The sequence below is a fragment of the Squalius cephalus genome (genome assembly GCF_949319135.1).
Source record: "Squalius cephalus genome assembly, chromosome: 11".
NCBI lineage: Eukaryota > Metazoa > Chordata > Actinopteri > Cypriniformes > Leuciscidae > Squalius > Squalius cephalus.
The window spans coordinates 28,770,072-28,797,559 of NC_137132.1; the positions used below are offsets into that span (position 1 = coordinate 28,770,072).

Genomic DNA, 27,488 nt, shown 5'->3' on the forward strand with positions numbered 1-27,488 from the left:
AGGCTATAATTTGTCAAATAAAATCATCCAAAATGCTAAACCACTTCAAATATAAAGTGGTGTGGTGACACTGGCACATCGACAATGTGTACTCACACACTCTCTCTCTCTTTATCTCTCAGACACACACACACACACACACACAATTGTGTGTGTCTAGAATCTAGAATTAGATTAAAAATAAATGATTGAAATAAATGATAAAATCTTAAGACTCCAACATTTCTCTTTGTAACATTTTGTTCAGGTTTGATTCTAATCATAATGTAACATTATTGAAAAACTGGGGGGTTTTTTGGTACAAAAAAATGCTAAACTTTGACAAAAATATTTTATTTTTGTTATAATTGTGATTTTATAATATTTAGATATGAATCCAACTGAATCCAACTTGTGAAAAGAAATCTTTCAGGTAGTCTAATAGCAAATAGCATATACTGGAGCTCTATAGCCATCTAGTGGTTAAAATTATTATTTTTTATTTTAAAACTGCATTTTCCAAAAAATGGGCAAAAATGTTACATTAAACCATTTAAAATCATCCATGTTATCCCCATGAATGAAAGTTAGAAATCTGGGTCTTTTATAAAGTGAATTTTACATCAAATGCTGTTTTTTTGTAAAAAGGCTATTTAAATATTTATTTATTAATTTATTTATAGAAATTTAAAAAATATCATAAATTCTCCAAAAACTGCACAAATGTTGAGTAAAAACATTAACAAACAGAATAAAATTACATTTGTAAAAAAAAAAAACTATTATCTTGTTACAAAATTAAATGTTATTTTCTGGGGTCTCTAGAGACCCCAAAACCCAGAGTGTAGACATAAATAAAGACCATCAGAGGGTTAAAATGACTCGCTGTCATTGCATTATACACTACCAATTAAAAGTTTGGGTTCAATAAGAGTTTTTCATGTTTTTGAAAAAAATCCCTACAAAATCCCTACCCAGGCTGTATTTATTTGATCAAAAAATACAGTAAAAATAGTCATATTTTGAACTATTATTACATTTTAAAATAACTGTTAAACGTAATTTATTCCTGTGATTAAAGCTGAATTTCCAGCATCATTACTCCAGTCTTCAGTGTCACATGATCCTTCAGAAATCATTATAATATGATGATTTGCTGCTCAAGAAACATTTCTGATTATTATTGTCGATGTTAAAAACCACTAATACATTTTAAGGATTATTTAATAAATAAAAAGTTTAAAAGAACAGCATTAATTTAAAATACAAATCTTTTGTAGCATTTTAAATGTATTTACTGCCATCAATTTAATGCATCCTTGCAAGTATTAAAAACCATACTGACCCCAAACTTTTGAACAGTAGTGTATATTGCTTTTTTCAAAAAAATAAAAAATAAAAAAATCAAACATCATGAGATTTGAAATGATAAATGACAAATGATTGCATTATACACATCAGAAGCTTTCGAGCCATTGCTTATAAAGCACAGAAAAAGCATGCAGCTTGTCGAAGTCACGCTAAACAGCCCCTCAACTAAGTGAGCGAGAGCGTGGGATGAGAGAAATGAAGTCGGAAGGCGTCCAGGCCTTTGTTGACGCGTCTCAGATAGAAGCTGTTCTGTGTTATATCAGCCCCCAGCTGAGTTAAATTACTCTCTTTATTAGATGAATAAGGCAGCGCGTGTTTGTACTATGAGTGTACAGTAATTGGATGCTTGTCAACGCGGCTGCTTTGATTATAGAGTCGTTTCCATTTAACTCTCGCTCCCATTTTTTCCCTCTTTTTTTTTTTTTTTTCCACCTCTGTCTGCTTGAGGTTTAAAAGATGACCTGTCCAAATGAGCCGGGTAGGACTTCAGTACGTGTGATAAATCTGGAAGGCGTAATTGATGACAGTGGTGATCATTTAAATGTGAATAAAAAGAACTGATTATTACAATTCATACTAATGAGCGTGCCATCATTGAGAGGACTAATGGAGGTTATTAAGACATTCAGATAATCCTGGAAAGTGAGCGTGTGTTGTGTTACAATCGGTAGTGGATTTTATTGCTGCTTAAATTGTCACAGACTATTGAGAGATTAAGTGTCCAGTGTAATCTCTTTGTGTGTGTGTGTGTGTGTGTGTAGGTGGGAACAGAGGCGGCGTGTTCGCTCTGGGTCTGGTTCAGGGAGAGTGGAAGCTGTACGTTAAGCGACCGTTAGACCGCGAGGAACAAGAACGGTACCTTATCAACGTGACGGCGACAGACGGACTTCACGTGTCCATGGCAAACGTAGAGGTCATGGTCATGGACACCAACGACAACAGTCCCGTCTGTGACCCGGTGAGTAAAACATTTAACCCTGCAAAGCCTACGGTGTCGTAATTGATATGCCTCTAAATTATCAACATGATCACAACGGTTTGAAAACCTGCTGAACACGTGCCTTCTGTCTTCATATCTGTCTTCATATTGCAAAATTTACTCGCAACTGACCGTTCGCAAAGACCCGTCCCCTTCAGTTACTGTTCTGTTGCTATGTCCGACAAGCCACGCTGCTCTCACACCACATCATGTTCTCACACAGTGAAAAATACATTGCGAGCTGAGAGGACACTGACAACAGACCGGACAGAGCAGGTTACTTTTTATATAAAACAAAATCTCAACTTTCAAATTTGGGTAATTTTTTAACGAAATTTAAACAATAAATACCGTTTTGTGGCTCTTTAATGTGTCGTGACAGATCGCTTTAGAGCCTCAGTTAAAGCTGCTCGTGAACCGATGATCTCTTCCTTCTAGTTAATTTATAGCATCAAATAAACATGAATGAACATCAGAAGGAATGTTGTTTCAACTGTGGAAAGATGTCAGTAGACACCGTTTTTCAAGTTCAAATCCACAGACGTTAATCTACTAACTCTCCTGATTGCTTTGTCGAACAAAATGGCGGATTCGGCGGATGGCGGATTATGATTGGTCAGATTGCCTGTCAATCAAACTCCCTGCGAAGGTTGAATTGGCATGAGGGCAGTTGCGTTTTAGACCATGCGATTTTGAGTGTAACACTGAGTGGTGGGATATTTTGCTAATAAAATGATCGTGCCATAAGAATAGCTTGAGAACTTTATTATGTCTGCTCTCTCGGTATCATCATGTGAACTTTTATTATGTGTAACGCATGCGCAGTAAGGTGATTTTAAGCATTTTCAGATGTTTCAGTGTGGATGAGAAACTTTAGGAAAACATTTTGAAGCATTCTGAAATCAAAATACAGTTTTTAAATGTACCCGGATTAACGTAGACGTAGCCTTACACTTATTTATGTATATATATATATATATTGCTGTTTTTTAGTTTGTTGAAAATCTAACCAGTGCATTTTTTGAGCATGTTTGCTTGGCAGTTTCAAATCTACATGGTAAACCTGAATGATTACAAGCCAAAGCCAGGAATATTTTTGGAACCAGTGAGTCCACTTACAGCTGCCAAGAAGTTCAGGAGAAATGATCTATGAGCATAAAACATGACCTGTTCAAATGAGGTCTAGCAGAAAATTAGGTCAGTCTGTTTAGCAAGGGCATTTAGGTTAAGTCTCAAAACTTATCGAGCTGCCTAGATACAGTATGCAGCATTTTTGAGCATTATAGGTGCATCATTTTGGAGCAAATCAATAATAAAATGTTCATGCATGAAAGAAACATTTAAAGTCCCCATGAAATCAAAATTGACCCTATTTACTTTGTTAGCGCATATTACTAGTCTTGTGGTGAACAATTAATCCGTGCAAGTAAATATAAAAAAAACAAAAAAATTACCATGGTAATCTTTAATCAAAATCTGAAAAGTTACTTCCGTTCTGGAATGGCGTCTTTTTCTGATGAAGTAGGTTTGACGGCTTGGTTTGAAAACGCTTAACCACTCCCCTCAAACCGTTAGTCTGCTATGAGCGAGAGATGGAGAGGAGGAGCGCTAAGTAAAACCCTGCCCTCTGTTCAATATTCCGTTTCACTTGCAAATACGTCATAACACTGGAGAAAAGTCGTTTGCAACTTCCGGTTCACGGGGACTTTAAACACTTTTTTTTTTGTACTGCATATAGTTGCATTCTAACTATAGTAGGCTATAATGTGCCTACTTGCCCAAAAAATTCTAATCAATTCACGCAATAAGTGCACCTAAAATGGCCAAAATGTTCAAATCAAATATTCAGACATACCAATGATGCAAAATAAAATTATCACATTAAAAGTTTGAATGTGCCTACATGTGACCAAAAGCATGTCAAATTTTTAGAAATGTTCAAATCAGATATTCAAATGTGCCCACGATGGGCCAAAAAAAAATTAAATCAGGTGTTCATGTGTGCCTATATTGGCCAATAATGATTGAATTGAACGTTTGAATGTTTCCAATAATAGCCAAAAATGCTTGAATGCACATATGATGGCCCAAAACTATTAAATCAGATGTTCATGCATGTCTATTAATGGTAATAATGATTGAATTGAACGTTTGAATGTTGCTATAATGGCCAAAAATGATCAAATCAGATGTTCAAACAATTGAAATGATCATTTGCAAATTGGCTAGAAATGATCTTGAATCATCCTACTGACCAAAAACATTTGAATGCCTCTATCATACGATAAAATGACTAGAATGGCCAAAAATGATCCAATTGAATGTGTCTGTGATGGCCAATCATGTTTCCATGCACCTATAATGGCCGAAAATGATCAAATTGAATATTTGAATGTACCTGCAAATTGTCCAAAAACATTTTCATGCACATATGATGGCTAAAAATGCTCAAATGTGTATATGATGGCCAGAAATGATTGACTTTTGAACATTTGAAAGTGGCTGTGAAGGCCAAAAAACGTTTGCATGCACTTGTAATGGGCAAGAAACAAATCAAATCAAATCAGATGTTTCTGTACCTATAATGGCCAAATATTATTGAAATGAATGTTTGATTGTACCTACGATGGGCAAAAATGTTCCAAGCAAGTGTTTAAATGTGCCTACAAGAGTCGAAAACATTCAGAGCATGTTTGTGTCCGTAGGCCGTGTATTCGGTGTCCGTGTCTGAAGACGTCCCCCTGAATAAGCAAATCCTCCAGGTCAAAGCCACAGACGCTGACGCCGGCTCAAACGCACAGATCCAGTTCTCTCTGTTGGGTTCTGGAGCTGAAGACTTCATAATGCATCCACGCACAGGTTTGAGAGTCTTCGGGTTTAAAGAGACGTCCTGTTTATGGCGTTGCTGTTCGCTTATAAGACTCTTTCTCGCACTGCAGGCGAGCTGAGGACTGCCGTGGCGCTGGACCGCGAAAAGGTCGCTCGGTACTCTCTGGTTGCCCGTGCGACGGATGGCGGCGGTTTGTGGTGTGAAGCTGAGGTGATGGTGGTTCTCTTGGATGTGAATGACAGTCCTCCAATGTTTAGCCTGCCCCATTACACCACTAGCGTCTACGAGAACACCGCCACTAAAGCTCTGCTGACCCGGATACAAGCCATAGACCCTGATCTAGGTACGAGCATGTCCCACTTCTGTACCTGTAGTCTCATATGCTTTCATTGAGGGGGTTACAACTTTTTTACAATAACTAGTTTTTTTACAATAATAAGTATTTAAGCTTCATCCACTATGTATCTATCACTGGCAAAGCCTAGCAATTAACTTAAGAAAATGCTATCAATGTGGTAAAACATGCTAGCAAAATGTTAATTCATGTTAACAAAGTGTTACATAATGCTAACAACGTTAATTCAAGCTAGCAAAGTGTTAAAGCATGTTAGCAATGTGTTAAGTCATGGTAGCAACATACTAATTGTTAACAATGTTAACTCATGCGAGGAACATACTAAATCATGCTAGCAATATGTTAATTAATCATAATTAAAATTAGCAATGTTAAAACATGTTAATAAACGTTAGCAAATGACTTAAATCATGTTAGCAATGTACTTAAACATGTTAGAAACATGTTAATTCATGTTAGCAATATGTTAAAACCTGTTAATTTATACCATCAGTGTGTTAAATCATGTTAGCAACATGCTAATTAATGTTAACAACATATTCAAACATGCTAGCAAAATGCTATGTCATGCTTGTAGCATACTAAAAGATTTTAACATGTTAATTCAGGCTAAAAGTGTGATAAAACATGCTATCAATATGCTAATTTATACTAACATGTTAAAACATGCTAACAAAATGCTAATTCATGTTAGCAATGTGTTAAACATGATAGCAAACTGTTATTTCATATTAACAACGTGCATGCATGCTTTAACAGCATGCTAAAACATTTTAGTAACATGTTAAATAACGTTAGCAACATGTTAATTCGTGGAAAAAAAAAATTGCATGTTAATTCATGTTAGCAATGTGTTAAAACCTGTTAAGTCATGCTAGCAAACACATTCATCATCCTAGCAGCATGTTAAATCATGTTAGCAAACATGTTAATTCATGCTAACAATATTTTAATGCATTGACCTTCGACAGCATAAAAATGTTTCCATTTAAGTTAATAGTTGATGCTAAAAGAGTCAACTAGCTTACTATTAATAAGCAGTTTCAACCATCTAGAAACCAAGTTAATCTCTAAAAACTGAATATTTTTGGTGTAGTTTTGTAGATATAGAATCCTGCATGTGTTTTATTTTGCAGGTGTTAATCGTAAAGTGGTTTATTCCCTTGTTGACTCGGCTGATGGATACTTCTCCATTGATAAATCATCCGGGATTTTGGTTTTGGAGCGTTTGTTGGACCGCGAGGTTCAGTCTTCGTACCATATAACGGTCCGTGCATCAGATCAAGGAGTTCCTGTTCACCTTTCCTCTCTGGCGAACATCACTATCACGGTTCTGGACATTAACGACAATCCGCCCGTGTTTGAGAGGAGGGACTATCTGGCAACGCTTCCTGAAGATGTCGCAGTGGGTACGGAAGTGGTACAAGTTTACGCGGCGAGTAAAGATATCGGCACCAATGCTGATATTTACTACAATATCAGGTCTGGAAACCAACAGGGCCATTTCACCATTAACATCAATACAGGTGAGATGCATTACATAAGATTATGTACACTACACAGAAATGTTAAAGGTGCACTATGTAACTTTTTTGTGTTCAAAATTAACAATATTTAAATAACGAGTCAATGCTTCATCAATCCTTCTTCCAAAACGTGTTTTTGTCTTACCCTGATTGTCTATGATAAGCCTATTATAAGTGTTTATATTTAAGACCTGTCGGGATGGGTTTCACTGGAAATTGCGTACATCCGTCACTCGCCCGTACATCTCGTCATATCGGTAAATAGAGAAAAGTTGCTCCGGCTACTTTGACATGTGTCTGGTGTGTGAGTGGCAGAGGTTAGTTTTCACAACGAGCGAGAAAGGTTGACATGGAGCAGATAAATCTCAAACCCCCGGAAAATCACCTGTTTAAAATCGGACTGGAGGAGCTCTAGGACTGACTCACTGGGTAACCTCGGGTTCACTTCCCCCAAATCATGTTACCAATATGTTAATTGACATTAACAATGTGCTTAAACATGCTAATTCAGTAACAGCATTTTAAATCATGTTAGTGATGTATTAAAACATGTTACCAACATGTTAATTCATGTAATTCAGCAATTCATGCTAGCAATGTGTTAAAATTTTAACAAATTATTAGCAACATGCTAATTCATGCTAATAATGTGCGAAAACATTCTAGCAACATAATTAATGTTAACATGTTAAAACATGCTACAAACATGCTAATTCATGCTAGCAGTGTGTTACAACGTTAATTAATGCTAGCAATGTGCTAAAACATGTTAATTCATGCTTGTAATGCTTCACAAAATTTAAAGCTTATAAAACTTTCAAACTTTTATACGGCTTTGTCAAGCCAACATCAAAGTTTGTCCCAACAAAATGTACTCATCTAGTTATGGTTGTTGTAGCGCTGTGCTGGAATTTATTTTCAAGGAAGTACTGTGTCTATTAATGGGTAAAGCTACAGTAACGTCTTCAGCTAGTCAGCTTGAGATCCTCTCCACCTAAACTAGTTATATCTCTTAAGCCTAGTAGTGAATGTTTTATGAGAGTTAGGATAATCTCTCTCTTTCTTCAGTTTTGAGAAAGAACCATATTCATCCACACAGTCACACAGAGCCGAAGCACAACCAGAACAATGTTCTTCCGCAAAATACATGCAGTTTTGTTTTTTAACCGCTAGAGGGCCAAAAGTTACATAGTGTACCTTTAAATTAGATGTTCAAATGTGCATATGATGTCCAAAAATCATCAAATTGAATGTTTGAAGTTGGCTACAATATGAATGTATTTCTTTTTAATTGATATAATGTATTTATATAATAGTTATAATAAAAAATATATATTATTTTATCTGATATATTCAGTCTGTATTGAGTTATATGTTTACCCTTGTGCCGTGTACAGGTGCCATCTCGGTATCTCGACCGCTAGACTTTGAGTCCTGCAAGGATTATTTCCTGACGGTGGAGGCCACGGATGGCGGAACTCCGCCCCTCAGTGCTGTTACCATGGTAAACATCAACCTGACGGATGTCAATGACAACGCCCCCATGTTCAGCCGCGACGCCTACAGCGTGTCTATTAGTGAGGACGCTAACATAGGAGACACTGTGGTCAAGGTAAGATGTCATGAAATTCACATCAGTCTTATTTTTGTCTTTTGAGATCCGCCTTATAATTCGGCCTTTTGTCACGGTTGCCTAGGTGACCGCAGAAGACATCGACAGTCACGCGAACGGCGACATCCTGTATTCCATCGTCAGCGGCGACCGAGAGAACCAGTTCTTCATCGAGCCAATCACGGGCCAGATCAAAGTCAACAAGCAGCTGGATCGAGAAACGGTGAGGAACATGGGACAAAATCCCACAGATCAGGGAACAGACGAAAACAAGAAGAAATTAAATATTTCACGGCAGACATTCACACATGAAAGCCTTTAAGAACAGACTTGGTTGTAGGGATTAATTTATTATTAAAAAAGATTATCCTTGTGTCTGAGATTAAGATAACGGTATTACACCTGTAATACCGTTACATAACAGATAAAAAAAGGCGGGAGAGATTATCATTGATCGAGTGACTGAGACAGATTCTGCTACATATTTGACATAAATTTGGCTCATTATGTTTCAAACTTCATTTGTATTTACATGAGTGAAAATTTGCAAAAGGTTTTTTTCAAGTGGCACATAATGTTATATCACTGCGACCACTAGATGGAGCTAAAGCTTCTTTGGATGATATGCAAAGTTTCCTTTTTTACTCTCATGTCAATTAGCTTAATGAAGTCATTGTTGTTTTCAGCTTACCGAGTCTGTTCAATTATAGACGGTTAAAGGGGGGTCGGATAATTTCCTGGCTCTTTTGAAATACGACTTTGATGTATGGTGTAGACATACTCTATTAACTCTCAGTGTAAATCCTTTCCAAAGTCCATTAATTGTAACTAAGCTGCAAAAAAAAGAGAGAAAATATAATGATTCATTTAGGAAAAGAATCCCTTCTGAATAGTGTTTAACATTATGAGTGGAGTTTTGGGAGAAAATAAAATTCAGTCCCTTTTAATGAACAGAGAGGAAAATCAAATGACGAAAACATTTTAGGAAAAGAAAATTCAAAATGGCTGACTTCCTGTTGCGTTTAGGGCTTCGCTCCAAGAATCTTTTTCATAGGTATTGGGACATTACATTTATATGCCGTTTTTTGTATTCGTTTAAGAAACGTAGCAGGAGGAGAGCTTCGTTGAAATTTTGTAGGTGGCGCTGTTGAGCCATTTTGCCACACCTCTGAAACTCACATCAGATGTAAATTATCCCCAGTTCTGACACATGCAAAGAGTTTTCAAGCATGTTTAGGACCTTAAAAATGGGAGGCCCTCATTTTGGAGAAGAACAATAAAGAGAGCAGTTCTAAGGTCTTGGACGTTTAAAAAAAAGAGTTACAAACTGAGTTTGCGTGTCTGTATGTGTAGAGCTTCAGACGATCTGTCAGCTTCTCATGGACTATTTATGACACAGGCAGTGTCAGAGTGAAAGTGAAAGAGAATATATGGATGTGTGTTTGTCTCTTTACTTTGTACTCTCTTTTCATCTCTTATTCTGTATGTTTTTAACTCTCTCTCTCTCTCTCTCTCTCTCTCTCTCTCTCTCTCTCTCTCTCTCTCTCTCTCTCTCTCTGTATCTGTAGATGGCTGGTTACTCGTTGTCCATCAGAGCTCTTGACAGCGGGACGCCAGCCATGTCCTCAACAGTTCAGGTCAACATCGACATCTCTGACGTCAACGACAACCCGCCCACCTTCACCCCAGCCAATCACACCGCGGTTATACAGGTACGATAATGAGCGACGGGTAAATCAGCCAATCACGTCCGAGTAATCTCATCAGTTTAACATGAGCTTTTACTCTACGACAGGAGAACAAGCCTTTGGGAACGAGTGTCCTGCAGCTGTCCGTCGTCGATAAGGACGCCAGCCACAACGGCCCCCCTTTCCATTTCCATATCCTGGCAGGAAATGAGGGGGCGTGGTTTAAACTGGATAGAGAGGGGCTGTTGACGTCCAATCGGGTGTTTCGTAGGTCAGAGGGCACAGAATACATCATTCACGTGCAGGTAATGAGAAATGCTGGAAATACATTTTTGTAAATGTAATTATGTAAACCTTGATTATACACTACCGTTCAAACGTTGGTAAGATTATATATATATATATATTATTCCTTAAGGAATTCCTATAACGGAAGTCTCTTGTGTTCATTTGATAAAAAAATACAGTAAAAACTGTAATATTGTGAAATATTATTAGAATTTAAGGTAACTATTTGCTATTTAAATATATTTTAAGATTTAATTTATTCCTGTGATCAAAGCTGAATTTTCAGCATCATTACTCCAGTCTTCAGAGTCACATGATCCTTCAGAAATCATTCTAATATGATGATTTGATGATCTAGAATCATGTCTTATTATTATCAATGTTGAAAACAGTTGTGCTGCTTCATATTTTTGTGGAAACTGTGATACTTTTTTTCAAAATGGTTTGATGAACAGAGAGTTCAAATGATTTATGAACAGCATTTTTTTAAATCTACATTGTAACACACACATTATAAATGTCTTACTGTCACTACTTTTTATCCTTATGCAAATTACACCGTAATTATATTTTTAAAAAAGCTGCATTTTAATCAAATCACACACACATTTCAATTCAAATAATCCTTCTGTGGTTTGATTGACACTTGATTCAGCCAATCACTGTCTGCGGTTTCACACTCTAGGCCAGTGATTCGGGTCGGCCGCCCCTGTCGTCGATGGCGAGCGTGTTGGTGCGTGTGATAGAGGAGAGCGTTCACAAGCCAGTGGCGTCACCTTTACACGTGCACATCGTCACCATGGAGGACGAGTTTCCAGGAGGTGTAATCGGTCAGATACACGCGACAGACCAAGATGCGTTTGATATACTGACCTACGGACACACACACCAGCAGAGCAGCCTTTTCAAGGTATTTGAGTGTGTGTTCCATTGGTTGGCCTTTTCTTTACACACACCATGTCGTATTTGTATTTTGACAGTTTATCATCTTTTAGAGCAGGAGTTCCCAAGCTTTTCAGTCTTCTAAACCCTTACAACTCAAATTGTTTACATTGAGACTCTTTGAGATTCAAATAAATGTAATTAATAAAAAAATTTTTTATAAAATCAAAGTGTTATATAATTGTTTATCTGTACCAATCAAGCACATGTCAACTAACTGTCATTAGAGTATTAGTAGACTGTCTGCTTAATATCTACTAACTCTTTATTGTGATGGTCCACCAACAGATATTCTACTGACTATAAGTAACTTTGCAACTACATGTAAACTTATGCACTTGTAACCCTAACCCTACCAGTTTACTAATACTCTACTAACACCCTAATGAGAGTTTGTTGACATGTAGATGCAACGTTACTTTTAGCCAACAGAATGTGTTAAAGGGAGCATCTAAATAAAGTGAAACCATTTTTAGTTAATTTTTTTACTTTTTAGAACGATAATAAAGTCATCATGAAACTATGAAAATAACAGTGGAAAAATGGAAATTATGCTAGACAAAAAAATGTTTTCAAATTAAAATGATCTTAAACTATCTTCGCTTTTTCAAGGTTCAACTGTTTTTTGTTTTAGTTTTGTAAAGAAATTTGTATTCGTAAAATATTTATAATTTCTCATTTCAAGCATTTAAGTATAAACTTCTATATTAAATGTTTTCAGAATTATTAGAATCATTAATTCATACAAACTTTTGACTTGGTCGTTTTATTTTTTATTTTTATTTTCATTTTTATATTTTATTTTCATTTCATTTTTATATTTTATATATATATTTTATTTATTATTATTAATATTATTATTATTATTATTATTTATTTATTTTTTAGTTAAGTTGAGTTGAGTTGTCAATATTTTTGGTCCATTTTCCCATAAGAAAAAGAATACTAAAATGTCATTTTACTCATTGTATTTCATTTATTTTATTCTGTCAGACATGGTCAAAAACAACATAACTCTAATTTTGATTTCAATGTGTAATTTGTGAATCAATTTCTTGTATAGTTATGTGTGGTTACACTTTATTTTAAGGCGTCCGTGTTAAAGTGTAATTATACATCTGAGTAATGATAATTAACTACATGTGCAGGGGTGCACATAACTGGTGCTCACGTGTGGTAAAAATAAACGACGCGCAGCAGAAAACATGGAAGGAAGCGCTTTTGAGTACCAACATTTTGGCCCAAAATGTTGGTACTCAAAAGCGCTTCCTTCCATGTTTTCTGCTGCGCGTCGTTTATTTTTACCACACGTGAGCACCAGTTATGTGCACCCCTGTACATGTGCTTACTATAGGATTAGTATGGTTTGGGGTTAGTTGCATGTAATTATGCATAATTTATAGTTATTAGTACACTTGTAACAAGGACACTGTAAAATAAAGGTTATTTTTACGCATCTGTGTTTTTCTCTCCCAGGTCAGCCCTCGAGATGGTCGAATCATCGCTCTGAGCGGGTTGGACGCGGGCCGCTACACCCTCAACGCTACTGTAACTGACGGCCGCTTCACTGTGAGCGTGCCCGTGAGCGTGCACGTGGAGCAGGCCTCGGTCGAGATGCTCCACGATGCCGTGACGGTGCGTTTCGACCGCGTCTCCCCTCACGACTTCGTGTCCCGTCACCTCCCTTCGGTCAAACGCGTCCTGTCCGGTGTCATGGCGACGCCCCGCCCTGACGCTCTGCACGTGCTCAGTGTGCAGCCCGTGGAGTCCACGGGGCAGCTGGACCTGCTGGTGGCGGTGGAGACGGCGGACGGCGGCGGGTTCTACAAGGCGGCGTTTGTGACGCAGAAGCTGAGCTCGGCCCGACGCCAGCTGGACCAGGTCCTGAGGGTGTCTGCGGTTCTGGATAAGAACTGCTCGGGTCTGGACTGCAGGGAGGCCCAGTGTGAACAAACCATCACGCTGGACTCACACAGTCTGCTCACGTACAGCTCCACCAAAACCAGCTTTGTGTCGCCCAAGTTTCACAGGAACACACGATGCGTGTGCAGCGGTGAGTGTTCAGCCCCTTTCACACTGAAATCCGGTTAAAAAACGATATCGGCCTTTTCCGGTACATACACAAATGTGCTGTTCACACAAGCAACGGCATACCGTCTATTTACCAGTTAGATACTATTCACATATTAGTTTAATTTTAAGTACAAATTTGATGAATCTGCATGTAAATATACACACACAGTTTCTGCGTGAAAAATATTGAGTGATGCTTGTCGGTTGGACAAATACTGCAACGAAACATTCATGTATACACTACACCCTGGTACACTACAAAAAAGCGTCTCTTCATCAATCACACGTTTACCATTGTTGTTCGACATTTTGAACCATTTCCATCAGAGAATATTAGAAAACTGTGTCAGAGTGAATATTTAATGAGGGAATTGTGAGGCAGTTTCTAATTGATCGTCTGTTGCTAAGCAACTCGCCATAATATTCTAGCACCTTATTGATTCAGGGGCAGTTTACTCCACACAAGTAAAAACAAAAACTTTTTATGTGTTTCATTTACTCAACAACATTGTTTTGGGGGCGCTGAAAACGCAAATTTAAAAAAAACAAGTTTCAAAGTGCAAGTTTTTGAAAACGATACCATCATTGTCTCTGTGTAAATTACAAAGACGCAAATTTGTGAAAACAGTGACGTTTATATATATCCTTATTACTTCAGACTAAAGTGTTTCTTTACAAGGTGACATCGCCGACTACTGGCCTGGCATCAATAATATAGCATTTTTAATCATTTATGCCAATCCGTGTGACGTTGCAACGTTGTTGCCTGTACACGAAAAATGCAACAACAACAAAAAGTTTTTAGTACATCGTTGTTGTATAAACATACCCTCACGCTCTGTATAAAAACAGAGCCAGCGAACCTATGTCGATAATACACATGTAAAACTTTCCTTAAAGGTTGGTTCTAGCAATTACGAGCTAGCTTTGAAAGCATAAGATCCCACCCTTCCTTCAGTGGAAAGTTCTCCTAAGCCACACCTCCTACAAAACACATGAACGCACACAGCAGATTCTGCAAAGCGCCATGAGAGACGACGGTTAAACTACCTCATGTCTCAAAGACACATACCATTACAATAATAATGAACATAAACAACTTAAAGAGCACTTACTTGTACCACCTGACTGCTGACCACCTGAGTTGATAGTGTTGCCATTGAAACTCCAAAATTCGAGTCACAAACCACTCATGGGTTTCCATCTCTTCCAAATTACAGTAGTTATGGGGTGAACACAGCATTAACTCATTGTTTTGGTTCAGGAGGAACTGTAAAAGGTGGCAGCTGTTTCCTATGTGGTGCTCAGTGACTGGCGTCTGTCTAACTCATAGCATGAAATGCAATGATGAGGTGTGATGTCTGTGCGAACAGGTGCATGGAGATATGGAAATACATATGTTGACAGGCAGATAGGACATCCTATCAACTGAATGCAATGATTCACCGAACATTTTATGGTCCTTTATATATATGTATATATAATAATAATAATAATAATTAAATATATATAATTATTGCATTGTTTAAATTAATACATTTTAGCTAACTGTGACTTTGTATATGTACATTTCTGAAACACTTAACTTGGACAGTTACCTCTGATAACAGAACACTCTAAATTGTAATGTGGACTCAAGAAAAAAAAAGCGCCATACAAATAAATGTGAATTGAATATATATATATATATACATAAATACATTTAACATAGTGATTGATATCAGGATGTGAAGAGAGTTTCAACCAGCATAACAAAAAAATTCTGGACCATATCACCTACCCTGCTTTTGACACAAGGTTAAAAGTGCTCTTAACCTTGTTTAAAAGATATTAATCCAGGGTGAAGCGCAGTGTGAAAAATCCGTAGATAAGCTCAGCTATTACACATGCACTTACACACTCTTGACCACAGTGTCCTTGCACTCAAAAACAGCAGGAACAGAAACACGTTTTTAGAGTTGTGGCCATTTAAATTAAGCTTGTTCTTCAACAACAACAAAAAAAAGTAGGACACCACTACTTGTTTTGCAATGGTCATTTCTTCTTCTGTTTCCCTCAGACGGGAGTTGTTCTGCTGCGTCGCAGGTGTGTGTGGATATGAGATGTCCTGGTGACATGCAGTGCGTGGGAACGGACAGCAGCAGGGGGCCGTACGCATGCCAGTGTCCGCCGGGGAAACTGGGAGAGTGTGCGGGTAACCTTTGACCCCTGTGTGAAGCCTCTTTAGATGTCATATATAATATGGCACCTTGTGGACATATTTCTTTTTCTCTCTCTGTGTTCTTCAGGACACACCTCTCTGAGCTTCTCTGGGAACAGTTATATCAAGTACAGAGTGACGGATGGCGAGAGAAGCGGAGAGATGAAGTTAGCCCTCCGGATCAGAACGCTGCAGAGCAAGGGAATCATCATGTACACGCGTGCAGATCCGTGCAGCGTGCTGAAGGTACCGCGCTCACATTAACACTCAATAAAACACGCTTACATGCCCATATCATTCATTTACTTTGTTCTAATTACTGTTTAACAGGGAAATCTGGTTAACGTTAAAGAGTTATGAAACCCTAATAGACCATTTAGAGAGGTTAACAGGCATGTACACTACTGTTCACAAGTTTGAGGGTGCTTTTATAGCTAAATTGAACTCAGTCCATAAGTGATTAACTTTACAGTTATAGAACCAAACTGAATGAACAACTGATTTCAATTGAACAATGACTGAACAATTACTATTGTCTTTTTAAAGCTGCTTTACAGCAGAATTAAATTCTGTTTGCATAGTTGAATCGTTATTTTCCTGTTTATCACTGTAAAGCTGCATTGAAACAATCATAACAATAATTCATTGAATCGTAAAAATGAAAAATCACAGTAGTTTTAAAATCAAAATAAAACGCTTGCAAATTATGTGTTTATCTACATGTCATGTGACCATTTACAAACATCAGTATCATTAACCTTGAACATGCTAATGTGTTCAATTATTGAATTATTAACTTAAAGGGCTCGACGCAAGTGTTTTTTGCTAGTTTCAGCCCGACGCAGTTATCATTTTCACGTCCTGCGCCACGTTGTTTAAATAGCAAATGCATTTGCTCCCATCTGTGCGCCCATGTGCGTGCTGGTCTGAAAACGAGGTGTGTTCAGGCGCATTTTGAGGCAACTGAAATAGACTGCGCCACTGACCAACTGAAACCTGGTCTAAAGTCAATGGCGCAGTCTTTTTTTTGTTATTTAAAGGGAGCGTTAGTAATATGCGCCTATAGGCGGGTCCACAACGCGCGTACACTTTGTCCTGTAGATGGTCTACTCGCGCGCTTTAACCTTGCGCACGATCTGATCCGTTTCCGCGCTAGAGAAGCATTCAGCTTTTCCGCTTGCAAATTCCGCCATGTAAATACCGAATCCGCCATGGCACGAGCACAACTGGCTTTGGTTTATTGCACGTTACGCCCAAAACACACCCATTACTCATTAAGAGAATAGGGACAACCCTTTTAGACCATGTTTCTTTTTACATGAAATTTGACTGCGTCACATTTAACATACGTATCTGCATTTGATTGACAGATCGAAGAGGGAAAGTTGTGGTTCCAGTTGGATTGCAGCAACAGTCCCAGGAGCATCGGAATCTCCGGCCGACCGGTTAACGACGGGAACTGGCATCACGTGGTCCTGGAGTTGCGTGGAAACTACAGCAGCCTCTCGCTAGACGACATGTACGTGGAGCGGCGGCTGGCCACGGCCAAATACCGTCCTTTAGGAGCAGATTTGTCCATTTATTTCGGAGCGCAGGTGTCGCCTCCGGACGCCCGCAGCTTGACGGAAAGGAAAGGACCGCGGGTCACCAATGGCTTTCAGGGCTGTCTAGACTCCGTGGTTCTGAACGATAACGAACTCCCGCTGCAGAACAAACGCAGCCCGTACGCGGAGGTGGTGGGACTGACGGATCTCAAGTTGGGATGCGTTCTCTATCCGGACGCGTGTGCCGCCCAGCCCTGCCTCAACGGTGGCACCTGCATCAGCCTGCCGTCTGGAGGTGTGTGTGTGTGTGTGTGTGTGTGTGTGTGTGTGTTCAGTTTTGGCTTCAGTCAAATCAGCTTAGCCTCTGTCTACTGAGTCTGATGGAGACCAAATGACCAATTATGATGATTAAATCAGCTCCTGCTTTCCACATGCTCTCTAGTGAATCTCGTCTCTCCTCATCTTCTGTTCTCTCCTTGTCTTTTCTCTTTGCATTTCTTCTAGTCTTGTCTTATTCCCTTTCGTCTTTCCCCTTATAACCTTGTCTCCTTTCGTCTCGTCTCCTCACTTCTCCTCTCTTCCCTCTCGTTTCATCTCCTTTCCTCTTGTCTCCTGTCGTCTCTTCTCCTCTCTTCCCTCTCGTCTCGTCTCCTGTCTTCTCCTCTAAACTCATCTCCTCTTTACTCCTCTTGTCTCGTTTCATCTCCTTTCCTCTTGTCTCGTCTAGTCTCTTCTCTTCTTGTCTCGGCTCGTCTCCTGTCTTCTCATCTCTTCTCGTCTCATCTCGTCTCTCTCCTCTTTTCTTGTCTCTTCTGTTTTCACATAGTACTGTCTCTTCTCATCTCACCTGTTTTTGTCTAGTCTCTTCTCTTCTCATCTCATATTTCACAAATTGTCTCTCCTTTCTCTCTTCTCTCTTTGTCTCTTCTCATCGATTTATTGTACTCGAGTCTCAATTTTCTAATTTCATGTCCTTTCTAGTTTCTTCTCTTCCCTTCTCTTTCCTTATTTTGTCATCTCTTCTCTTCTGTTTTCTTCTCTTCTCACATTTTTACTTATATTGTCATCTCTCCTATTTTTCCTCTTCTCGTCTCTTCACTTCTCTATCTACGTCTTCATGTCTCACATCTCATGTTTTCTTCTTGTCTCACCTTTTCTATCATCTTCTCATCTCTTCTCATTTAGTTTCTGTTCATCTCTTCTTATCTAATCTCTTCTTGTCCTATCTCATCTATTCTTTTCATCTTATCTAATACTTCTCATCTATTATTTTCTCTTATGTCTCATCTCTTCTATGTTCGTCTCTTCTCATCTCTTTTCATCTTTTCTTCTCTCAACTTGTCTCATCTTGTTTCCCTTCTCATCTCTTCCTCCTGACTGTAGTCATCTCTCTCTCTTTCACTCGTTCACTGGCTCTGATGAATGGAGCAGTGCGTTGTGGGAGTTGCGGTGTTGTGCCATACACATCCTCTCTGAAAAGGTCGTTTGTGCAGGAGTGTCTGCCAGACGCGTGTGTGTGTGTCTGTTTGTTTGTTTGTTTTTGTGGGTAGACCTGATAAAACCAGCGCACTGTTTACTCACTGACATTTTCCACGCGATTTCCCACCGGTGTGTGTATGTGCGATTGTTTTGCAATTCCTGAACAAACAGTCTGTCTTGTGTGTCTCTCTCAGGTTACTCCTGCAGTTGCAGTGCTCTGTTCACTGGAGGGCGCTGTGAGACAGAGATCAGCGTGTGTATGCCAAACCCATGTCAGAACGGAGGTGTGTGTAAACCCATCGGAAACGCCTTCATCTGCAGCTGCAAGAGAGGATACACCGGCGTAACGTCAGTTTACCAACATATTCAACTATGTCCTTTTAGTTATTCAGATATTCATATGATGTTTGAAAGAATGTATTGAATTCCAAAGAAAAAAAAAACACTTTTCTTATTTGTTTTATATATATTTATTTATATATAATGCATCTTTTAATATTTTTAAATATAAATAATATATTTTAGTATTTTAACATTGTTTGCAAAATAATGATAGTTACACACACACACACACACACACATATATATATATATATATATATATATATATATATATATATATATATATATATATTCATATTTTAAATATAAGTATATTGTAGTATTTTAATACTGTCTGTTGTATTTATATATATATATATATATATATTTATATATATATATAAATGTTAATAATTTTAGAGTATATAATATATGTTAAATTATTATATCTAATTATTCTATTATTCTAATTATTCTGTTCATCATTTACACACATATTGTATTTGTTTTTACATACTTATATAAAATATTTGTATGTTTATTTATAAATGTATGATTATGCTTAATATGTATAATTAGATTTAATAATTTTTAATATAAATAATATTATAGAGTTTTTAAATTGTTAGCAGAATAAGGATAGTTTCTCTCTCTCTCTCTCTCTCTATATATATATATATATATTGATAAGTGTAAATGTAAATAAAATAATTTAAGTTACATATTCTAAATTTATTAGTATGTTTGAATATATATATTGAATATATATATATATATATATATATATATATATATATAAACAAATTTATAATGTTCATCATTTTAGAATATGTAACTTTTAAAATATTCTTTTTACATTTAAACTTATCAATATTATTATTTTATTATTGTATTAGTGTAATGTTTTATATATTTCAGAAAAGTATTGTCCAAATATTGTGTGTGCTTCGTAAACGATGACACTGCGTCTGACGAACGTAGTGATTTAGATTGATGAACTTAAACTTCCCAAAGTCAAAAGCTGCCAACAGAATTTAATAACCAGCATCTGTGCCTTACTAAAACACGTTCTGTTGGCACCACACCGTGAAAAACTGGCACAGGCTCAGCACTGCTTCTGAATTGTTCACCGAAGTTGTGCAATCTGTGGCCACAAGATGGTGGCATCAATCTATCTGTGTTTGAGTAGCGTTAGTCTTTTTTAAAAGATAATTTCATGCCTCTCTCTGCACAGAGGAGATTATACAGCTGCAGTCTCTCTTGGCTTATGCTAATGTAGTTCATTACAGACCACGGGCACTTTTATTCACTCGTTTAGCACAACTGATGCCAATACAAACAGCCAATACAAAGAGGACTTTAAACACGGCCTTTCGTGCACCTGCAGTGTGTCTTTAGTCGAGTCAAGTGCTAAGTATATATAGTAATATTGTTAATAAAATATATAGTATAGTAGATAGTAGCCATGTCTTCTCATCTGAGTGGCCTTGATTGCATCAACTTGTTTATAATGCAGTTTATAATTGCATTGTGATGAAATTTTGATGAAAAGACCAGCCATATTTATTATAGAAGTAAATAAGGTCACATTTGATTTCACATTGTCTTTAATAAAGGTGGTGATTAATTATCGGCCAAAAATGGACACAGTTTTTTTTTTTTTTACTTCAAAAACTTCTTCTTTTTGTCCTAACCAGCAGTGACAGTTTGCTTAGTTTCTAAACCGCCCACAATGAAATCTCACCGGTCCAAAAATCCAGCTCCAAATGTGTAACAACAATAAGTCCCGATTGGCTGTTATCGTGTGGTGTCGCGCGGCATTTTCACTTTCAGTGTAGACAGTCGGATTACTTTAGGCTGTGAACTAATCCCATCATGCCAGCTTTTCGGATACACTGTCAGTTTTTTTTATAGACTGATGCATTTCTGCCGAGTCACAATAAATTTGAAAGCAGGCCAAGGGCACTAAACTGATGCAGTGAAACCCAGTGAACCACTGAGTGTTTATTTCCCCTCTGCAGGTGTGAAGAAGACGTGAACGAGTGTGAACGCGAGCTGTGCGAGAACGGCGGCGTGTGTGTCAACACGTTCGGCTCCTTCTACTGCAACTGCACTCCTGGTTTCGTGGGCAGCGCTTGTTCTGTTCGCCCGGTGCTGGTTCCGGACATGCAGGCCGGACACGCGTACGTCGGGAAGGAGGAGCTCATCGGCATCGCCGTCGTTCTCTTCCTCATCCTCACCCTCATCCTCCTCTTCATCGCCTTCCGGAAGAAGGTGTTCCAGAAGAGCTATTCCCGGAACAACCTCTCCATGGTTCAGGATCCGGCTACAGCCGCCCTCCTGCACAAAGCCAACGGTGGGCACTACCCGCCCCTGCGCTGTGCCATCGGAGAGCCCATCAGCCTGTACACTGAGGGAAGCCTGAGCGGCCCGCCTCAGGTGCCCGTCAGGCCCATGGCGTACACGCCGTGTTTCCCCGGAGACCCTCGGGGGACCCTGGAGAAGAGGCACGGGGACTGCCGAGGCCCGGAGCTGACGGAAATGAGCACTTTCCATCCGTCGGAGTCGCCGCGGATCCTGGGCGGGACCAACCGGAGGGGCGTGGTCGTGTGCAGCGTCGCCCCCAATCTGCCCCCCGTCTCCCCGTGCCGGTCTGACTGCGACTCGCTGCGGAAGAGCCCCTGGGAAGATGAGGGTGAGAGAGAGATATCGGTCGTATGTGTGCTGTATCTGTGTGCGTATCAGAGGATTTGAGTGGAAAATATATTTGTAGATATCATTTTAATGTAATATATTAGATGATTGGAATATTAATAGCAGCGGAATTATATGCATTTATATTCAAACTAAATGAAGAAAAAAAAATCATATACCAAATATAACCCCAAATTAAGAAAATTCAAAGACTTTTATTTATTTATTTATTCATTTATTTATTTGTAGTATGTCATTTTTTTTGTCATTAATTCATCATTAATTATCATTCATTTTCACAAAACTTTTTATGTATTTTCTTTTTTTCTTTCCAGTAATATTTCCCAAATTCTACCTTTTTTTTTATTATATTAAATATATATTTCAACATCATATTAATATCATATATAATTGTAAAATTAATAGCTGAAGAAGGAGTAATTGTGCATGTATAAAGATGCTCTTTTCTTTTTAAATACATTAAAATGCATAAATACATTTAAAAAATTCAAATACTTTATTATTATTATTATAATTGTCATTTTAAATAACTCATTCTTTTATTATTTATGTTCACTAAACAATTTGTATATTTGATCATTATCTTTACAGTAATATATTTCCCAAATTCTCTTTTTTTGTCTTAGAATGTATTTATAAATATAATTTTAATATCATGTATTAAATTATTGTAATATTAATAGCACGATTATTATAGTAATGGGGTTTGTAAAGTATATACAAAATCTTAATTTGAAATACATTTTGCATATATCTTTTTTTTAAAAGAACCTTAAATTTAGAATATTCAAATATTTAAAGAATATTATTAGTATTGTGTTGTTGTATATTGTTTTCTTTCCAATAATATTGCACAAATTCCATCTTTCTTTTATGTACACTGCTAGTGGTCTATTTCAAGTAGTGTGTGTATTATTGCTGACATCCGCTGCACTACGGGATGTTAAAGTGCATTATAATTGTAATGCATTGACCCTCTGATTTAAAATATATAAAAAAAAAAAAAACATTTCTCGCTACAGGCAGAATTATGCAACTCCTCTCCGCATCTCTCACGTAGTCTGGTGTGTGTGTACGCATATTTTGTTTATGCAAAAATGTGTTTGCCAGTGTGAATTTATCAGAGGGCTTTGATCAGTTCATGCCTGTCAACTATGAAAAATCCATCCATCCCTTAACATGTTTTATTTAAATATCGTATTTAACTGCATTTAACCTCACACAGCTCAGAGATTGACTGAGATCACTGCTGTTCCACACACACACACACACACCCGCTGGTATCTCAGTAACCCCCATGAGCTTTTTGGCATGCACATTTTTTTATATTCAGACTTTTAATGAACCCTGTACGCCAACACTAAGAACGCCAAAGCATTGAAACTGTATACCGATGCATTGATGGTTTTGCGACCTATGACTGTTTACAGCGTAGATAACAAAACCTGCTGCCAGATTTGGTGTTATCAGTGTATGTAATGGCGGAGCTCCACACTTTTATCTTCTTAAACTCAGCTCCGTTTCCTGCTGTGACAGTTACGGCAGAAGCGTACAGGAGAAAACGCTTGTATTTGTTGAAGCTGTTTCCGCCTGCAGCTTCCCACTAGCTAAGTTCTTCTTTGTTAATGATGTTTTTTCGGTAAATCAAATCAAAATACACTTTCATATGAAGGTTACAGCTAAAAACTGGAAAACTTAGCAGCAGGTGGAAACCGTTTTAAGGAGTAAAAGCTTTAAATTTATGGTTCATTTAATGTTGCTTTTTTTGTAAACCAAATCAAAAGTCACTTCATGTGAAAATGACGTGGAAATAGAGCTGTAATCCTATAGCTTGGCCCACGCTGAATCAGAAGAACTCTGCAGAACTGGATTGTATGTCGTTAAAGTTTTACACAACCCTTGGATCTTGTTTATACATTTATTAAAAACGTTAGCTAATTATATTTAGGATTGGGTATTGCTTGATTTTTATCGATTCAGATTCTTATCGATTCCCAGTTTCGGTTCCAATGAGGTAAACAAAACAAAAACATATCAAACATATTTAATAAAACATTGTTGCAGCTGCATACACCACAGCTGTTTTGTTTTTAATAATTAAATATAAAATAACACTTATCATAGTTACGGAAGTCAGGATCAGTGAGTGTTTTCTGGTAACACTTTATAATAACGTTCAGTTGTAAGTCATTTATAAGTGGTTATTACATGGCTTGGTTGAATTACAATGTAGAATGCAGACCGCTGCGAAGTATAACACACCGTTGCCATGAAAAACAGAGCGTTGCTATGGACGCGGAGCGGACTATTTTCTTTAGCGGAAGCAATATAATCGTTTTTTAAATCAATAAACTACTTTTTAAATCAATATTTTTTGTCAAATTATTTATTTATTTTGTAGGTAGCCATGTAATAAGCGGGATAATGTATAGCGAGGCGGTTGTTATAGCGAATCATATGCTCCGCTTCGCGTCGGGGTCCCGTTCAGCCTGTCGGGGTTGTTATTCGCTATAACAACCGCCTCGCTCTACATTATCCCTTACTTAATGATGAACTAATCATTTACATAACATTCTTAAATGATTAGCAAGTGATATACTATCATTTTATGTATGTTTTGTAAATTCCGTTACAAGTCATCTACAAGTGATTAGTAAATGATGAACTAATTATTTTACGAAACATCACTATGCGTTCATAAATGATTAATAAGTGTTATGTAGATTTTGTAGATTCATTTCTAAGTCATTTACAATTGATTAGTTAATGATTTAACTAATCATTTACAAAACATGAATATGTGTTTCATAAAATTTTCTTTTGTTATTTGATTAACATTAGGGGTGTAATAATATATCGTGTCACAATATATCGCAATACAAAAATGCAACAATGTGTCTCGTGAATAGATCACCCAAAATAAAAATTACTATGTGAGAAAAAATTAAAGTTTTCAGAGTTTTAGTGTCAGTACTACATTCAAATATTATATATAATGTTGAATATAATGTATAATAATGCAATAGGGGAATATCTGTGTAAAAAAGTGGCCTACATTATTTTAAATGTATCTAGTCAGTGACAAAGAAACATATTCGTCTGAAATAAAGGGATGGACATGGTCAGAAACAATGCTCAGGTAGGCAGTGGCATTTAAACGATGCCCAATTGGCACTAAGGGGCCTAAAGTGTGCCAAGAAAACATCCCCCACACCATTACACCACCACCACCAGCCTGCACAGTGGTAACAAGGCATGATGGATCCATGTTCTCATTCTGTTTACGCCAAATTCTGACTCTACCATCTGAATGTCTCAACAGAAATCGAGACTCATCAGACCAGGCAACATTTTTCCAGTCTTCAACTGTCCAATTTTGGTGAGCTTGTGCAAATTGTAGCCTCTTTTTCCTATTTGTAATGGAGATGAGTGGTACCCGGTGGGGTCTTCTGCTGTTGTAGCCCATCCGCCTCAAGGTTGTGCGTGTTGTGGCTTCACAAATGCTTTGCTGCATACCTCGGTTGTAACGAGTGGTTATTTCAGTCAAAGTTGCTCTTCTATCAGCTTGAATCAGTCGGCCCATTCTCCTCTGACCTCTAGCATCAACAAGGCATTTTCGCCCACAGGACTGCCGCATACTGGATGTTTTTCCCTTTTCACACCATTCTTTGTAAACCCTAGAAATGGTTGTGCGTGAAAATCCCAGTAACTGAGCAGATTGTGAAATACTCAGACCGGCCCGTCTGGCACCAACAACCATGCCACGCTCAAAATTGCTTAAATCACCTTTCTTTCCCATTCTGACATTCAGTTTGGAGTTCAGGAGATTGTCTTGACCAGGACCACACCCCTAAATGTATTGAAGCAACTGCCATGTGATTGGTTGATTAAATAATTGCATTAATGAGAAATTGAACAGGTGTTCCTAATAATCCTTTAGGTGAGTGTATACACACAATGTAATATAAAATTTATCAGTTTAATAAACAGTACATTTTTTGTTAACCTTTTATCATATGTCTTGGAGTATCGCAATAATATCGTATCGTGAGTTCAGTATTGTGATATGTATCGAATCGTGACATGAGGGTATCGTTACACCCCTAATTAACATAAATGACACAGACGGCGACAGGTTTATTAGGCTGCTGTCACGTTACTGCACGGATCCAATATACCGTTACACATGCGTTTTCTTTCTCAACTGTTTACGTTCACTTAAGACAAAACCGACTGTGTTAATTGGATATGTTGACCTCGTTTTGTTTGTGTTTACCCGTTCAAGTGCAAGAAGAAATGAAATAGAGCTCAATTCGCTATTCACACTCTACATGAGAGGCGGTTTGAAACCACATAAAATGCGCACAGGAATCAATAAGCGGAATCGAAATGCGCGTCTTATTAAATCTACGGTTCTTGGAAATTTGGAACCGGTTCTCGATACACAACCCTAGTTATATTATGCTTTCTGCTACCAATAAAATTTGTATTCTCAACTCTGTTTAACCATTTTACCACGTTTAAATATACTCCACAAAGTCCACCGTTTTTTTGTTGTTGTTTGTTTGTTTGTTTTTCAAAAATCAGCACTGTGAATTCATAGAAAGTCAGCTTTATATATATATATACACACACACACACAGACATACATACATATATACACTACGTTTCTTTTTGTATTTTGCTTAAACATATTTTTTATTAAAATGTTTGTGTTCTCTGTGCCTTTTTTTTTTTTTTTTGTGTGTGTTGTTTTCATGGTTTCCTATCCAAGGTGACTTCCAGCAGATGTATTTGGGAATATTTCTCTGAGATGAAGCTTGTTGTGGATCTGTGGACAGATCTTTATTAGGAATGTACCTCAGCTTTTTATCTCAGCTGAAACTATTATTATATTCCAAAACATCTCAAACGGAACTCTTAAATACACACTACTGTATCACCAAGCCTGCATTTATTTGATAAAAAATACAGTAAAACAGTAATATTGTATAATATTATTACAATTTAAAATAACTGCTTTCCATTGTAATATATTTAAAAATGTAATGTGTTCCTGTGATGCAAAGCTGAATTTTCAGCATCATTCCTCCAGTCTTCAGTGTCACATGATCCTTCACAAATCATTTGAATATGCTGATTTGATGCAAAATATTTTTGTGGAAAACGTGATCCATTTTTTTTTTCAGGATTCTTTGAGTAGAAAGTTCAGAAGAACAGCATTTATTAGAAATAGAAATCGTTTTCAACATTATAGATGTCTTTACTGACAATTTTCAGTTTAATGCATCCTTGCTGCATAAAAATGTTAATTTCGTTAAAAACAAAACATACCCTTTTTATTTGCATTATTCATCAGGCGATCTGTGAACGGCTCATGGGAGTGCTTTTGAGAGTAAAAACAAAGAGAAAAGTCCTATAGTAAAAAAAAAAAAACAATTCCCTTAAAAGACTTGATATAACTCTTCACGTCGATAAATGCTAAAAGAAAAGTGGTTATGGAAGTATGTGTATGGGCTTCGTTTAGTGGAAAAAGCTGATGGCAAAAGCCATTCTCCCTCTGGCATTAAATTCTCCCCCATCTGA

At 37.4% G+C, this 27,488-nt stretch overlaps 1 protein-coding gene across 3 annotated transcripts in view; it reads left to right on the forward strand.

Annotated features, from left to right (window-relative positions):
- The window catches only part of fat3a (FAT atypical cadherin 3a), a 167,837-nt gene that overhangs the window by 125,057 nt on the left and 15,292 nt on the right, over nucleotides 1–27,488 (forward strand). For all 3 annotated transcript variants that reach the window (XM_079885843.1, XM_079885844.1, XM_079885845.1), the window contains exons 12-26: nucleotides 2,112–2,308; nucleotides 5,035–5,188; nucleotides 5,269–5,502; nucleotides 6,651–7,040; nucleotides 8,438–8,652; nucleotides 8,738–8,875; nucleotides 10,221–10,364; nucleotides 10,448–10,645; nucleotides 11,314–11,538; nucleotides 13,047–13,623; nucleotides 15,703–15,837; nucleotides 15,932–16,089; nucleotides 17,214–17,682; nucleotides 19,061–19,214; nucleotides 21,209–21,882. In XM_079885843.1, coding sequence (XP_079741969.1) covers nucleotides 2,112–2,308; nucleotides 5,035–5,188; nucleotides 5,269–5,502; nucleotides 6,651–7,040; nucleotides 8,438–8,652; nucleotides 8,738–8,875; nucleotides 10,221–10,364; nucleotides 10,448–10,645; nucleotides 11,314–11,538; nucleotides 13,047–13,623; nucleotides 15,703–15,837; nucleotides 15,932–16,089; nucleotides 17,214–17,682; nucleotides 19,061–19,214; nucleotides 21,209–21,882 — 4,062 coding nt within the window. The remainder of the gene's footprint in view (nucleotides 1–2,111; nucleotides 2,309–5,034; nucleotides 5,189–5,268; nucleotides 5,503–6,650; nucleotides 7,041–8,437; nucleotides 8,653–8,737; nucleotides 8,876–10,220; nucleotides 10,365–10,447; nucleotides 10,646–11,313; nucleotides 11,539–13,046; nucleotides 13,624–15,702; nucleotides 15,838–15,931; nucleotides 16,090–17,213; nucleotides 17,683–19,060; nucleotides 19,215–21,208; nucleotides 21,883–27,488) is intronic.